This window comes from Megalobrama amblycephala, linkage group LG5 (genome assembly GCF_018812025.1).
Source record: "Megalobrama amblycephala isolate DHTTF-2021 linkage group LG5, ASM1881202v1, whole genome shotgun sequence".
NCBI lineage: Eukaryota > Metazoa > Chordata > Actinopteri > Cypriniformes > Xenocyprididae > Megalobrama > Megalobrama amblycephala.
Window position 1 is genome coordinate 10,507,980 of NC_063048.1, and position 16,910 is coordinate 10,524,889.

General features: G+C 38.9%; 1 protein-coding gene across 5 annotated transcripts in view; it reads left to right on the plus strand.

Annotated features, from left to right (window-relative positions):
* LOC125268444 (cytochrome c oxidase assembly protein COX19) overlaps positions 1-16,910 on the plus strand; it is a 40,213-nt gene that overhangs the window by 2,069 nt on the left and 21,234 nt on the right. The window contains exons 2-6 of one of the 5 annotated variants that reach the window (XM_048190639.1): positions 1,575-1,628; positions 5,723-6,828; positions 7,150-7,731; positions 7,991-8,134; positions 12,736-14,082. The exons of 1 other annotated variant lie outside the window; for it this stretch is intronic. In XM_048190639.1, the coding sequence (XP_048046596.1) occupies positions 7,183-7,731; positions 7,991-8,134; positions 12,736-12,966 (924 nt within the window). In that variant the 5' untranslated portion in view covers positions 1,575-1,628; positions 5,723-6,828; positions 7,150-7,182 and the 3' untranslated portion in view covers positions 12,967-14,082. Of the gene's footprint in view, positions 1-1,574; positions 1,629-5,722; positions 7,732-7,990; positions 8,135-12,735; positions 14,083-16,910 lie in introns of those variants that run through there. 3 more of the 5 variants (XM_048190637.1, XM_048190640.1, XM_048190638.1) reach the window with 3 other exon arrangements.

Below are 16,910 nucleotides of genomic sequence, written 5' to 3' on the forward strand. Positions count from 1 at the left end.
GGTGTCACGTGGATGGGAACATGCATGGAAATGATATGCAGATGAGGATATGCATAGTAAAACTAGGCGTCATAAGCTCCATATATGGTGATTTCAGGGAGGAGACAGGGTTGAGATGCACGTACGCATAATCTTCCGCTGACTGGGATTTATAAAGGGATTTGTGCACAGGTTCTGGCGTACACATGGTTTTATAAATCTGAATTTTTTTGTGCGTACGCAGAATCTAGCTTTTGCATGTACGTACACTTTTATGATGAAATCTTTATAAATGAGGCCCCTGATCTCTCAGCTGCTGAATATATCCGTGTGAGCAATTTCTTTTCTATAGGAAAATATATCTAGATATATAGACAAAATTCCCACCTACCTCAATAAAAAAGCTGCAAATTTTAGTGCGAGCACATACATCACATCTGCTTCATAATACATTAAAATTATATATTTTTATAGGCAAACGTGTTGCCTTCAGCAGTGTAAATGCAGCCTCTGTCCCTCCATTGACAGCTATACAACTACCACTTTGACTTCAAAAAGTTAATAAAGAGATTGTAAGACTCATCCATATGAATTGAGCGGTTTAGTAAACAGAACCTCAAGCATGTTCACTTGATGTGTGAGAACAAATAAGGTTCATTCTTGTGTGTTAGGCAGCATGTTTGAGCCAGAGGGTTTAAGCTTCCACAAGAACCAATGAGGTTTGTTCTTGCTTGTCAAGCAGGTTCGGTTGAGCTTTTGTTTATGTTTGCTGATTAATGTTTGTATGTAAATAAAAGCCTAAATTAAATCTGTTCACCATATAAAGCAATCAAGTTTCTTCAGAAAATTTGAACTAAACCACTCAATTCTTATGGATTAACTAATAATTAAATAATAATATATAATTAATTTAACTTACAGTTGAATGTTTTCCTTGACATCTCGTGATTTCGGGGCATGTGAGTTCCTGAACATAATGCATGATGGGATACGCTTAACCGTGAGATAGTGTGGGTTTAGTGTGCATTAAGGGCACTGCACTTGGGTATTTTTAAGACATGGGACAGTCTTGCGCACTTACTTCCTGTCGCATACACGCACTCACAAGTGGCCAAGACCGCAAGTGTGGGTATTTGGACAAGGCAAAAAACATTATAGTAGAGGTTCTCCTCTAACGAAATCTCAATGTTCAGCATTTTCTCTGTACCAATCTTTTTTATGAACTGTTGAACATGGAATATAAAACATTGCATACATTGTAGTATATGTATTCCTTAAATGGCATAAAAATTTGCAGCACTTTTTACTGTACAAATTTTATTTATTGGCCTTTGAACTTGGCATAAATGTAAAATGCACTTTGAGCTGTATTGAGTTTTCAGCCCATTTTGCGATGCTGTTTCTCACCCGTCACAGAGGGTGCATTAATGTGGACATAAGGACGTTGTAGTAGAGGTGCTCTTCTAACAAAATCTCAATTTTCTGCACTTTTTATTGTACCAATCTTTTTTTTTTTTTTTTTATGAACCATTGAACTTGGCATATAAAACAAAAAATCACTTTGAGCCGTATTGTGCTTTCTGCCCAATTCCCAGCTATGTTTTTTGGCCATCACAGAGGGTTCATTAAAGTGGACATATGGACATAAGGTATTGTTCTAATGAAATCCAAATTTTGAGCATTATCCGCTGATAATCGCTTCAATTACATCAAAAGAAATTAGATCAAATATGTTGTGCACTGCCACAACCTACTGAACTCCTGAACATACATTCAACATTTTGGTAAACTACATTCAACATATTCAAATTCATTTCAAGGAATTTAAAGACTGGCTGAGTATCATGGTCGAGAAGTAACAAAGTACAGTTGAGTTCAAAAGTTTACCCCTTGCACAGTCTGCAAAAATGTAGAAGGATCATGAAAATTGCATGTTATTTTTTTTTATTTAGTTTTGTCCTGAATAAACTATTTCACATAACAGATGTTTACATAAAGCCCGCAAGACAAAAAAAAAAAAAAGCTGAATTTATAAAAATGACCCTGTTCAAAAGTTTACATACCCTTGATTCTTAATACTGTGACGTTACCTGGATGATCCATGACTGTTTGTTTTGTGATGGTTGTTCATGAGTCATGAGTCCCTTGTTTGTCCTGAGCAGTTACACTGAGCTCTGTTCTTCAGAAAAATCCTCCATGTCCTGCAAATTCTTTGACTTTCCAGTAGGGCTGGGTGATATGGCAAAAATGTAATCTCGATAATTTTTTCCCATATCGATTGATAACAATATATATTTCGATATACAAACTGTTAATGCTGCCAGCTTTAAAAGAGTATCCCAACTATGACTGAAGCCACAAAAATTTGAGGGTTCATTAATTACATTTTAATGTATAGTTTATTAACAAAAACAGATTACACATTTGGCCTTAAAAAATTAAGACAACTTACTAACTTGGCGTGTGACTTTTAATTATAAACAAGCCCGAAATACACCAGCACTCTTATTTTGAAATGTCTACACAATTGCGGGCTAATCCTTTGGATTCTTACAAGCGTCTAAAACATTTTATATAAAGGCCATAAAGTAGACACTGTCATAATTCATTAACTCGAGTTCATTAGCATTCGCTTGGCATAAATCTGCGCTTTTCATTAATTGAGAATCACTTTGAAGCAGCCTGAAGCACTGTTGCGTGAGCATGTAGAATGCACAACGGCGCCGCCTTGTGACATTGCAACATGCAGCGCTTTTTGTGAAATTCTGCAGTGCACATGGGAATGTCAGCGGGAGTAAACAGTTCTGACACACACATAACGAGCAGGTATGAAACATGTAGGGCGGGGGAGATTTTCCACTAGTTAATCGATTGTGGATGGTTTCATTATCTTGGGCGGATACAAAAGTATGAGAGGATAAAAATAATAAAAGCACAAATGTGTCTCCAAATATACTTGCGGCCCGCCCAAGTAAAGTCTATGTGTGGGTTGGTTGTGTTGCCAGTCTTGTTTTTCACCGTCCGACGACATATTTTACAGATCGTTTTAATCTGCACCTGGTCGCTTTTCAAATAACCAAACCACTTCCATATAAAAATTCGTGCTACCTTTTTTGTTGACAATTTCATCATTTTTGGATAATAACTCGAGGTTAGTTTCACTTTTGTCACTGCATCCACTCATTTTTGTCGTCCTTGTGTCGAGTTTGCTTTGCAAAGTGCTGTAGGAAATTGACTTTGTTCTTTGACGTGAACGTTTAAAGCTGCACGCTGATTGGTTGTTGTTGCATATTTCTGCTGTATGATTGGCTCTCTTATTAATCCATATCGAGTAAAAATGCCTAGAGCTTATCATCTTTATCGATGTATATTTTATCGCGATTCGATGTGATATCGTTTATCGGCACTACCCTACTTTCCAGCATCTTTTGCATATTTGAACCCTTTTCAGCAGTGACTGTATGATTTTGAGATCCATCTTTTCACACTGAGGACAACTGAGGGACTCAAACACAACTATTAAAAAAGCTGCAAACATTCACTGATGCTCCAGAAGAAAACACAATGCATTAAAAGCCAGGGATGTAAACTTTTTAAACTGGATGAAAAGGATAAATTCTACTTTTTTTTTTTTTTTTTTTTTTTGTCTTCTGGGAAACATGTAAGTATCTTTTGTAGCTTCCAATGGCCAGTACTAAATGGAAAAATATGATCTTTAAACTAAATAAGAAAAACTTACACATCATCTTCTTGTTCAAAAGTTTTCACCCCTGACTCTTATGCATTGTGTTTCCTTTTGGACCATCAGTGAATGTTTGCAGCTTTTTTGTCCTCCGTGTTAAAAGATGGATCTCAAAATCATAGTGTCATTGTTGGAAAGGGTTTAAATATGCAGAAGATGCTGGAAAATCAAAGAATTTGCTGAACATAGAGGTTTTTTCTGAAGAACAGAAGTTTAACTGCTCAGGACAAACAAGGGACTCATGAACATCCATCACAAAAACAAAAAACAGTCATGGATCATCCATGTAATGACACACAGTATTAAGAATCAAGGGTATGTAAACTTTTGAACTTGGTCATTTTTATAAATTCAGCTATTATTTTTGTCTTGTGGACAATTCTCATTTTTGCAGATTCTGCAAGGGGTATGTACACTTTTGAGCTCAACTGTATGTATCCAACTACAACATAAAATTAAAGCTGCAAGTAGCGATGAGGGCCCTCGCACCCGGGCTCACCGCCACCCATTGGCCTTAGGAAAACAGTGAAGAGTGGGCGACATGTAAGCGAGTAAATACAGGAGAAATATGGCAAAGTCATTTCAAAGTGCCACACTTCCTGCTGCCAACAGGTGGCGCTTTGACTGTAGCCATGAAGATGTCCTTAGGCCAGGGGCATATTCTTCGTACGTCGCTAACTCACTTAGCTGGATTTGACTGATGGCGATTTGGCATGATCTTGGATTGTTCGGTTCTTCGACGCTCATCCTGGACTTGCTGTCATAGCAACAGGTCCGTAAGCTCAAACCTGCTCGGGAGCAGGCTTATTTCATGTAAACAGGATTAGATTGCATCTTTTTAAGCGGAGGTAATGCTTAAAGTCTGTCCCAGCCACTGCTACTTTCCCACAAGAGTACCCTAATGTAAACCAGGGACAATAATAATGATTTAAAAATAAATTTGCAAATAATACTATAATGCCGTGTAGTGTCATAATATAGACACCGACAGTTTTACTCTTTGAGAGATTCATTCGTGAGGGAATAATTACGTAATAATTTTTATTGGAGTCTTACACACATGATGTACAGATGTCTATGCCGTACATGCATTTGTGAATTTGAACCGCGACAGATATTATGGGAGTGGCTTGATGAAGCACAGGAGATGCAGATAACTTGATCTTGACCCTTAAGAAACTTTAATTAATGCTGTCAAATATGCTTCAAAGGTAAATTAGTTGCTAATTACAACATTGAAATAAAAAATTGCCTGTACAAATACTAGAAATTGTGAATATAGCCTAAATAATTGGGTAATCATGTAAAAAAAAAAATAGTGCACATTTCATTTATCTATTATAACATTTATGTCGTTCTTCTGTCATTTATTCGCTTGGCTGTTTCCTTATAAATGTCTAGAAATTCGTCAAGTTTTTAGTCAGGTGTGTTTTCTCATTCTATGATGTCATTACGGTGCCATCTTGACTCCAGCCAATCGCTGCATTGCTGATCGTGGTTTCGTTTATCGATACATCTGCCCTTTTCATGGAACATGAGAACACGCAGTAATCTTAGACAACTTAATCCAGATATTTTAATCCAATCTGCAAATTCGTTTGAAGAACCAAATTAGCCAGAGTTCAGTTATCACGATTAGAAGATCTGGCATCTGTCAAATCATCTCAGATGTATTAAGCGAGGTATGAAGAATATGCCCCAGGACTCTAATAAATCATGTGAATTTTGGGGCAGATCGGACATGAGTTACAACAACTTCCTGTTTCATGGCAAAACATCAAAATTTGTCAGGCTGCCACAGACACGCCGTTCAGTGAAAACTCTAGATCTTCGCAATTTAACGTTGCAAAGGCCTTAAGATTACACTGACCAAATATGATGTTGATCTGATTAAAGCTGTAGGAGAAGTGTGTTAAAAGTACAATGTGTGGAAATGGAAAAAACTGCAAAAAATTTGAAGAGAAAACTCAAAATATATCACTTCCTGTTGTTTTTTTTCAGATTTTGGACCCAGGGACTTTTTTTGTAGGTATTGGGCTGTTACACATATACTTCTGCACTTCTGACAGTGTGCAGAGTTCTCTGAGTTTTCAGGCATGTTTAGGCCCTCAAAAAATTGATTCAATTCAGAAAAGAAGAATCAGGGTTTCCGTGGGGTCTTAAAGAGTCTAAAATTCTGAACTTTAAATTTAAGGCCTTAAAACGTCTTAAAAATGGCCAATTTTTCTTCCGAGGACTTAAATTTCATTTAGTCAGGTCTAAAAAAAGGTTTTACCCTCAACGCTGCCCTCAGAACATTGGTTTGGTGTTTTGTAGTTCTTTGGTACGTACGCGGTGATAAAACTACAAATCCCGTGATAAATGCAATACCTGCCCGTGAAATAAGTCTGTCTCCTCAGAATATGTTAGTTAGACTACATGTGGAAAATGGGAAAGTGCACTTTCAATGAGACATGGCTAGATCACAGCGATTTCCGCTGTTGGTTACAAGCGGTACCCAGCCCCAGATACGAGGCTCGCTGCAAACTTTGCAAAAAAAAAAAATTCAATCAGGGACTACGTCACACGCCAGAGCAGAGAAACACAAACTAGCTGCCTTCAGCGGACTCGGCCAATTAGCCAGTTCTGTGCCTCACCCCTGACGTCGTCCACCTCAATGCCTGGTCCCTCCGCTCTCCAGCGCAATAAAACTGCAGCTCCATCGAACGGCCTTCGGTGTACTTTTGGGTCGACTGACACGTCGAAAGCCGAGGTGATTTGGATACTACACACGGTGACTAAACACCACTCATTTAATAGCACAGAGATTAGCGATCTCTTCTAAGTGATGTTCCCTGATCCAGTAATCATGAAGACGTTCTCTTGCGGGCCCAACAAGATCTCTTATTTGGCGAGATTTGGATTGGGGGAGTTTATAAAAAGGGAATTGATTCGTACTGTTACCGGGCCGTATGTCATAATGTTCGACGAAAGCCTAAATCAGACCACCAAGACCAAGCAGCTTGACGTCCACGTTCATTTCTGGAACGATTGCAATTAAGTCGAGGTACCTGGGCTCACAGTTCGTGGGACATGGGACAGCGCTGGACCTACTGAAACATGTCAATGTAAGTAAAAGTTGAATGGGCTATTTTTTACTTATCAATTTTGAGACTAAGGAAATAATACATGAAGAAAGTGGTGTCTGTCTACACATTTAAAACTATAGCATACATAAAACTAACCCAACATTGTATATGGTTTAATTCATCAGTTTAGATTAGATTAGCCTTTATTGTCTCAAACAAAAAGACACAACTAGAGAGATACATGAAGAAAGGCTTGTAGTCAAACATGTAGAAAGTTAAATGTACAATGACTGTGTGTGTGTCATTCCTTTAATGACGTATATCTGTCTTTTAATTTCTTCTTAATTTTCAATACTTAAGGAGTCTTTGGATCAATTGCTCAACAGCAGGCTGATGTCAGTCTCCATGGATGGGCCTAATGTGAACTTCAAGTTTTTAGAGCTTCTCCAGCTGGACCATGCTGAGAACTACAGGGGTGCACAGCTGGTGTCCATAGGCAGCTGTGGGCTCCACATACTGCATAATGCTTTCAAGGCTGGCTTTTCGATGTGGCATGTGGACAAGATATTAAAGGCAATGCACACATTATTCCACCATGTTCCAGCGAGGAGGGAGGACTATGTAAGAATCACCAAATCCACAGTGTTCCCTCAGCCATTCTGCGGCCAGCGGTGGCTGGAAAATCTTCCGGTTATTGAGAGGGCTCTGGCGGTCTGGCCATCTCTCAAGCTATACCTGGACGCTTTGCACAGAAAAGAGCTGCCAAACCCCAAGAAGGCATCATTTGACACCATCGAAACAGCCCACAATGATCCTTTAACAATAGCGAAGATGCACTTCTTCATGACAGTGGCCAGGACCTTTGATCCATTCATGAGGAAGTACCAAACAAATGAACCTGTGATGCCTTCCTTTGGCAAAGACTTGGCTGAGTTGTTTAAGGTAATTATTTACAGTATATTGGTTGTATCACTTGTTGCCATAAACCTCTCAGCGTACATTCTATTTGTTTATTTATTCATCTCCTTCAATTGCTTTTAAGTTAATCAAAGTATTTGTCACATTGTTAGGCCTACATGTGAAGTATTTTAGGGCCAGTCTCCTCTAGAGCAAGTGAACGTTAATTGCTTTGTTAATTGAATGAAACCCTTTCAACTCTGTTATTGTTATTGTTATTGTTACTTCATTTGTCTTCTGACAGAGTCTACTGAGGCGCTTTGTTAAAAGAGAGGTCCTGCAGGACATCACTGCCCTTCAGCTTACCACACTGGACCTGTCTGACAAGAACTTGCTACTCCTCCCACAGATGGCTGACATCGGCTTGGGTGCTGAGGCAGCTCTCAAGGTATTGTCATGATTCTTCTTAAGGTTTTGGAAATAATGATCAATATGCAGGCAGCAAGTGTCATTTCATTTAACATACTCCAAACATGTCAATTGTAAAGTGTACAACAGAAAGAAACTTTGCCATTAGGCTAATACACTAAGAAGTCATGACCTTGTTGGAAATCTCGGAAGCAAAGACCAGGGGTCTCATTTATAAAGCGTGTGTATGCATAAAACGGGGCTGGAAACGTGCGTACGCCAGTTCCCACGCAAAGGTTGTGATCTATAAAAACAAACTTGACGGGAGAATGTGCGCACCTTTAAGCAAACTTTGAGCCGTGCGTACTCACATTCTGGAGACAAAAGTGATATGAATTGAGATCACTTTTCCAGTGACACACTGCTTTAATGAAAGCGAGGAGCGCTGGGAGCACAATAATTCCTCTTTAAACTAAACTGCAGATGTTATGACAAAATATTTTTTCGAGAATGACGATCAGTGATGCACACTTAACTTTGATATTATGGAAGACACTGCTGGATTCGGTGGTCGAACGGTCGGTTGTCCAGTTTGAATAGGTCCAAATTAATATCTTACTGTACAACCACAGCTGCAGGAGGTGTTGATGTCGTGTGAAGGATCTTCAAACAATTACCATTTGAAGGATATAATTTGAGGAAAACGGTAAGATTTGCATGTTTTCTTTTTAAAATACTTTGTCAGTGACGCGCCGAGTCAGACAATTGTATTTACACTGCAATAAATAAGTAGGCCGATCTGTTTCCACTAAAAATAGCCTATAAACTTCCTAAAAGATATGTTCACCTTATCAGCAAAACTGCATAAATTTGATTTGAATTGTTTAAAACTATTAAAATACTATCTGGCCAGTGGAAATGAATGAATCAACTCTCTTCTAAAACCTTTATCTGAAGTATTTTATACAATTTTGTTTTTATGGATATTTTGATATATTTATTCTAAAACATAAAGAGGATATTGGAATGATCTTTATCAATATAATGTGTGGCACAAATTGCATTTATAGTCCATATCTAATATTTTCCAATGTCTTGTACCTTTGACGGTGTTAACCGTTGTGTCACGTGGATGGGAATATGTATGGAAATGATATGCAGATGAGGTTATGCATAGTAATACTAGGCGTCGTAAGCTCCATATATGGTGATTTCGGGGAGGAGACAGGGTGGAGATCCACGTACGCACAATCTTCCGCTGACTGGGATTTATAAAGGGATTTGTGCGCAAGTTCTGGCGTATGCATGGTTTTATAAATCAGATTTTTTTTGTGCGTACGCAGAATCTAGCTTTTGCGCGTACGTACAATTTTAGTAGGGATCCTACGCACAGTTTTATAAATGAGACCCCAGGAGACTTGGATGCATCTTCAGCAGGCTTCTTTATTGAGAACACGTGCTGTCGGTAGCTGCAGTCATCAAGTCTCACTAAGGCAGTGTATACATGATGTTTTATAGGCATTCAGTGGGTAGTCCTTAAAGGTGTTGCCCTTACACACAGCCTTAGAAGTGACCACTAAAACAAAAGCATCTAAAGACAATACAGGAAATTACCCCCGACTGGGTAGATAATAGTACCCCAAATTTTCACCGCAGGGTTGGCCCCCGAGGCCTTTTGCACTTCGGTTCTTCCCTGGGCTCCTCACTGGTCTGTGTGTCCTATTCTCTCCCTGTAGTTAATTTCCAAACTTTAAGGTGCTACATCTCCATCTTCCATTGAAACATCAGTCATAGCAGACATCATAACCCATAGAGGATGGATAAGTGAATGGTGTGTGCTGTAGCATAACATTTAAGGCTGTGAGTGTACTTAACCAGTGTCCCCCAAATAGTGGAAGTGACAGTCAACTTTCATTTGTTCCTAATGAGTCTTTCAGCTTTCTTGTAGATTACTGGGGAAATTAAGCACTCACAGCCCAAATGGTTAGCATGTCAGCAAGCTGTTGCTCCAAGAGTTTGGAGAAGAGGGGAGGGGCAGTTTCAATGTAGCAAGTAGACTGAGTAGGAGCTGAGTAAAGCTGTTCATTTCTTTAAATGTCTTTTTGTTTTTCCTACACTCTTTCATCCAATGTCCAGGTTTACCACAGTAATGACAACTGCCTTCTCTCTTAGGACATTTATGTTTCTGTCGATTCTCTGTGTTGACCTTAAAGGATGCTGCTGCAATCTTTACTCTTGTCTTGACAAGAGCAATGCATTTCTGTATTCTGATGAAAGCCCATCAAACCACATGCAGACCAGTGGTCCATTATCCTCTAACACCTTCTCTGGAGTGTCAGCTATTCGACTGTATGCTGCAGCTGACTGACAAAATCTTTCAGTGTACTCCCTTACAGTTTCATCCTTCTTCTGTACACAACTAGTGATCTTTGACCAGTCTACCTTTGGTCCAACAAGTTTCTGTAACACTCTCAGAACTCCTTCTCTCAATTCGCCTTTGCTGGAATGCTGAAACTCAGAACTATTTACAGCACTTTCAAAATCATTGAATTCTGACTCTTTGAGGATTTGTGACATTATCTGGGTGATTTCAGCTAGGGACATATCATAGAGCTTCATTTTTCTGGACAACTCTGTCCTAAACTCAGAAAAATTTCTATGCACTGATGGCAAATTCTCAGCAATTCTTTCTATGTCTTCAGGACCTATAGTGGTACTGACTACTTGTACCTGCAGTATTGGGGTTACAGATGGAACTGTGTCAACCCATTTTGCCCTACTCTGAGCCTTTTGTCTCGCTTCACACACTTCAACTGCATTTACATCTTTATCCATCAATCCAGTATTGCTGTTGCCCTCTAGTCTACAGAAAGACTGTAAGTCAGGATAGCTTTCATCTGACTGTTCGTCTTTTGAGTCACATTTGGTTAAGTCTTTAAGGCCCAACTTCTGAGTGAGACGAGACACTCGAGTGTGCAACTGTTTGTTCTGCTCTTCTAACTTAGCAATACGTTGAATTTGGTCTTTTGCAATGGATAGAGTAAATTCTCTGTGGCAGCAGATAATGCCCTTCATATTTTTCTTCCGAATACAAGCACCAAGTACCTTTTTGCATTCTTCGATGGACCAAACTTTTTCTGGATGAATCCCAAATCTTTGTCAAATCCAGTCTGACTGACTCAGTCACTATTGAGTCCATGTGCTTTCCTAACAATGATTTGAACTCACTATCTGTCCATAAAGGTAGCTAGTCCACCTTTCTCAGTTGATAGAATTAGTCTAGCATTCTTTCTCAACATTTTGTAATGTCTTTCTGGCACAACAATACACTTCAACACTTCCCTGACAGAGCAGAGGTTAACCTAGTTAATACACATGGTAATGTATTCAACCTTCTCTGGCGAGCAGAGTAGAACCAACTTGCTAGCACACTGTAACAGTTGTAACCTTCCCTGAATTAACAGAGGATGAACTCTCTTCTCTAGCAAAGTAGAGGATGGCTATTCTGTTAACACACCATCTTCCCTGATTAAACAGAGGATACCAATATTAGCACGTAATGCTAAAACTTCCCTGCCTAAACAGAGGTTACCAATATTAGCACTTAATGCTAATCTTCCCTGCCTGAACAGAGGATAAACTTCATCTCTAAAGGAACATTTTTAGAGGATAACTTAGTTAACCAAACCCTACAGCTGTCTGTTAACTCTTCTCTGACGGCGCAGAAGATAACAACTTTGTACTGGTCTTAATGGTTCTTTTGGATAGAGTATCACTCCCCAACCCTTGGGTGTACAGGAAAATTCAGCCTGGATCTTCTTTTGGATCAGATCTTTGTAGTTCTTGAAGTTTCAATCTGGATTGAGGTGAGAAGCTCTATCTGGGTCACGGCACCAAAACTGTTGGAAATCTCAGAAGCATAGACCAGGAGATTTTGGGATATCTTTAAGCAGAAATTACTCTTTATTGAGAAACACGCTGTGCGTCGCTGTGGTCATCCAAAATCTAACTAAGGCAGTGTATACATGATGTTTTATAGGCATTCAGTGGGTAGTCCTTAAAGGTGTTGCCTTTACACACAGCCTTAGAAGTGACCACTAAAACAAAAGCATCTAAAGACAATACAGGAAATTACCCCCGACTGGGTAGATAATAGTACCCCAAATAGTATAAACAGTAGCTGGTCACGAGAACTAAGACTATGTAAACATTCACACATAGTTTGACTTCCAGTAGGAAGATCAAAGCATTCAAATGCATAGGTGCTAACCCAATCAGTCTGACAGTATTGCCCATACATTTATATTATCATAGAGACAAAAGCACAGCTGTATCTTGAGCTTGTCATGCCAAATGGTAAGGAAGTGCAAAAGGTTTGTCACACACCCCTGAGCTGCCTGCCTTGATCTCCTTAGAATGTCATTATCTTTACCTTAACATGCTAAATACAATATACTTCACCTTAGCAATTCATGTGAGGAGATGTCAGTATGTAGGATTAACAGATCTTAAACAGATTATTAAATTTGTAATCCAACAACCTCATTGCATGAAGTCTCATGATTGCCCAATCTTAAATGTAATTTTTTTTTTGATACAACTGACATGTATTTTTTTTTTATTGCACATTCTCCTGTCCAGAACAGTAAAAGTGCTGAGCTAAGGGTCCTTGAGTTTAGGAGGGATTGCATGCAGGGACTCTCAAACATCGTGAGGAAAGTTCAGGAGAAGAGCCCCTTGAAATATTCCACAGTTAGGCAGATGGAGTGTCTGGACCTGTCTCTCATGTTCTGGACCCATCTCTCAAATGAAATGTCTCATACAGACATTTCTGAAGGACAAGCAGCTGACAGGAGGTGTATCTGCTGGTAGGAATAGATCTGGAAAAGGGGTTATGAACCAAAGTTTGAGTACCATGCTCAACTATACTCTGAATTTTTATAAGACTGTGTCTCGAGCATTCTCTCTATGTTGCAGACATTTTGTTCCCCATTTGACCCTTTTCTCTTTTCCTATCAGGTATTGGTGTAGCATGGACATCTTCCTTTTGTTATTCCCTCTTCTAATGGTCCTGCTCCTGTTCTGTGTGCAGTGGCTCATATGTATTGAATAAGTCCCATCATTTTACACAGGCTTTTTTTGTTATTGAAGACATTACATAGGTTAAGAGTTGGTTCGAGTCTTAAGTGATGTGATTTATCTATATGCATATTTGACTTCTCTTTTATCATTCACTTTGTTTTAGGGGATACGATTGTCCAACAGTTTGAGACTTTCCTGTCTGTTGAGGCAAGGAACGAAGAACTTCTCACCTTCCAGCCGTTTGAGAACCGACTAGACACCTTCCTGCACGAGAGGTTAAGCCGTCCCTATCCTGCTGCTTGGGATTTTTGCCAGAGGTTGCTCCTTTTTTCACATGGGCAGGCCTCCATTGAAAGGGGATTTTCATTTAACAAGGATGTGGAGATTGAAAATATGCATGAGGAGACTGTCACAAATAGGCTGATCTGCGACTATGTAGAGATGCATGGGGGTGTGACAAAGGCTCACCAGAGAGCTCCTAACATGTATGGGTGCAGCCCGGTCCAGGTACCACATAGATAGATGCTCTAATTATCTTGAGGTAAGTATCTATCTATCTAACATGGATTATCTGGTATGTGTGTGTGTGTGTGTGTGTGTGTACTACATGGGTTGTTACATGAGTTGGAGTAGCCTGTTCAATCTCTGTTAGGCAATTAATATGCTGTTTTGTAATGAAAATAAATATGAGATTAAATCTATTCTATTTGAGGGCAACTTTGTTTTAGCCTATTTTCATTTTGGGGCTAAGGTTTTGGGCATTTGGCACAGTGTTGTGTGTGGAAGGTTACTAATGTGATTGGTTTATCTGTAAATTAAATTAATGCTTTTTCAATGACTGAATTCATTGAAATAAAATTATTTTTTCAGAATTTCTTTGATTTGTCTTTTTTTTTTTTTTTTTTTTTTGGTAATGCATCATGTAGGTCTTAAATTTCAATATTTGTGGTCTTAAAATGTCTTAAAAAGGTCTTAAAATTGACCAAGCAATTACAATAGGATCCTCACACCATCGGTGCTCGGGCCCTAATTATTTAGGCCAGCGGTCTCAAACTCAAATTGGCGGGGGGCCGTTTCTGTGATTGACACCTCATAGGAGGGCCATATTAACATTCAAGTGCAAGAAAGTGCAACATTTTAGAAAATTTACTTTCCTTTGCATTATTTCTCATTTACTTCAAATTTCATTAGGCCTACAAAAATAATTTTATACCTATACTATAAATATTTTATTTACCATACTAAATGTAAACAGCAGTGTCTCTCTCATTGTTACAGAGTGTAATATAATTATATAATACTATTAATATACTAATAGAATACTACTAATATAATACTATTAATTGCAATAGTCTGGTGCAACTTCTCACATCCAACTGTGCATGGAATAAAAAAATTAGTATTTTAGGAACAAAACCAGCAACACTTGTGGTGTGGAGGGGTCAGAAATAAAAAAAAAAGAAAACTGGAGCTATATATATCAACTTTATTTTGCCAAAAAATAAAAATCTCTCATTGTTACATACATTATTAGTTTTTAACATTTAGTGGAAATATTTTCCCTTACTTTATGTTAGCTCAAATAACATTAAAATCTTGCACTGAACAACACTGTACTGAACAAATACAATCCCTGAATACATTTGTACGCTATTCTGTTTCTTGACAGACACCTGGCAGCGCTTGTGCTCACACAGCTGAGACACATTTGTCCAAGATGCCGTTTGAGCATCTGTAATGTTTAATGGTTGCATCGGACGCGTTTCGGTGGTTTAAATCGACACTTGTGACTTAAAGTCGAGTGCTTTTACTGTAATTTAGGCAAGCGCGCTCGTAATAGAAGCGACACGGTTGAAAAGCGGCTCATGGTTGCATAGCAACGACAGACGCCACTGGAGCGAAAGCGCATTGGAAAGGAGGAGAATGCGGCACGGCCGCTTATGTGACGCGATATGTGAATGCCCCTTAGAACGGCGACTTTTTCTTTGCATATCAGACAAGTAGCAACTAGAGAATAGTAATAATAATGATTTAGCGGGCCGGATAATATTTTTTATTTTTGAGATCAGTTGCGGGCCGGGTAGAGGGGGAGGGCAGGCCGTAAATGGCCCGCGGGCCGGCAGTTTGAGACCACTGATTTAGGCCAACATGGCAAATGCTGATTGAACAGATATCCCACATAAGCATATAAACTACTGTAAACATAATTTGAAGAAGAGTCCATGACCTCAGTTTAGGGACCTGGGGTCCATTTTTCGTACCTTGATACATCTGAGATGATTTGTCAGATGCAAGATCTTCTAATCTTGATAACTGAACTCTGGCTAATTTTCTTCAAACGAATTTGTGGATTGGATTAAAATATCTGTAATAAATTGTCTGGAATTACTGTGCATTCTAGTGTTCCTCGAAAAGGGCAGATGTATCGATACTCAAAACCACGATCAGCAATGCAGCAATTGGCTTGCGTCAAGATGGCAATGTAGTGACATCATATAATTACAAAAAGACACCTGATGAATTTCTGGACCTTTATAAGAAAACAGCCACCAAAACGCAACCAAGCTTTTTGGAGGCCTTAACATGCTCAAAAACTCTTGAAAATTGGCAAAAACATTGGAATCTGCAGCCAAATATTATAAATAAACACATCTTAATTTATTTTTTAATTGCAAGAAGTACGTTAAAATTAGGCAGATAACTGCTCTTTGGTTAAAATAATATTCAGATGTCATATATAGAATGATCTAGGGCTGCAACAACTATTCGATAAAATTGATAATAATCGATAATGAAAATCATCAACAACCATTCAAATTATTGATTAGTCTGGTTTGCCCACCGTGTACGGAAGACCTCCGCCAGTCCGTCAAATTACAGCACTGAATAACGCATTTCTATAGACAAAATGCATCTAAAAATAGTGAAGGAAACAGATTGAGCAGCTGTGGGAAAGGTACGTGATTAAAGCTGATCAAAACATGATAATTCTTCATTTTAAGCTTCATCAGGCGCTTTGACAGATGCATGTGTGTCCTCAGCGCAAACGTTCATGCTACGTTCATGTGTTACAAATGTAGGAACCATGGACGAACCAGACAAATGAATAATTCAGATGATTCTTTCAAAACATAATTCTAATTCAGAATCAAGTTTCGGCTCCAGCTCGTCTGCAGAGAAAACCAGTGCTGATTACTTTTTACGACATCCATGTTTCCTGACAGTGATGAACTTAGCCATTTGTGACACCAAATGGTCACCTAGAAGATAAAGATTCTTTGATCACCAGATCAAAGAAACAGAGAAACAATGCAGACCTTTTGTTTCCTTACTTCACAGAAAAGCCAACGGAGACTGTTCTACAAATAAAACTGCATCAAAATTAGGGCTGGGCGATATATCGCATGCGATTCTCACGCGCATTTCGTCAGTAAAGCCGGTTCCCTGATTACCGCTAAATCGCCATCACCTGCTTTCAAACGGAGCGCCATTTAACAGACAGAGCCGTAGTTCATTTGAAAGCAGGTGATGGCGATTTAGCGGTAATCAGGGAACCGGCTTTACTGACGAAATGCGCGTGAGAATCGCATGCGATATATCGCCCAGCCCTAATCAAAATTGTTCCAAACAATTTTAAATGGACTTATCAAACATCTTTTAACTACATACATTTTGCATTATGTGTTCACAAATAGTACCTGTAACCAGTTACGCTTTAGAACAATTCATGTAAA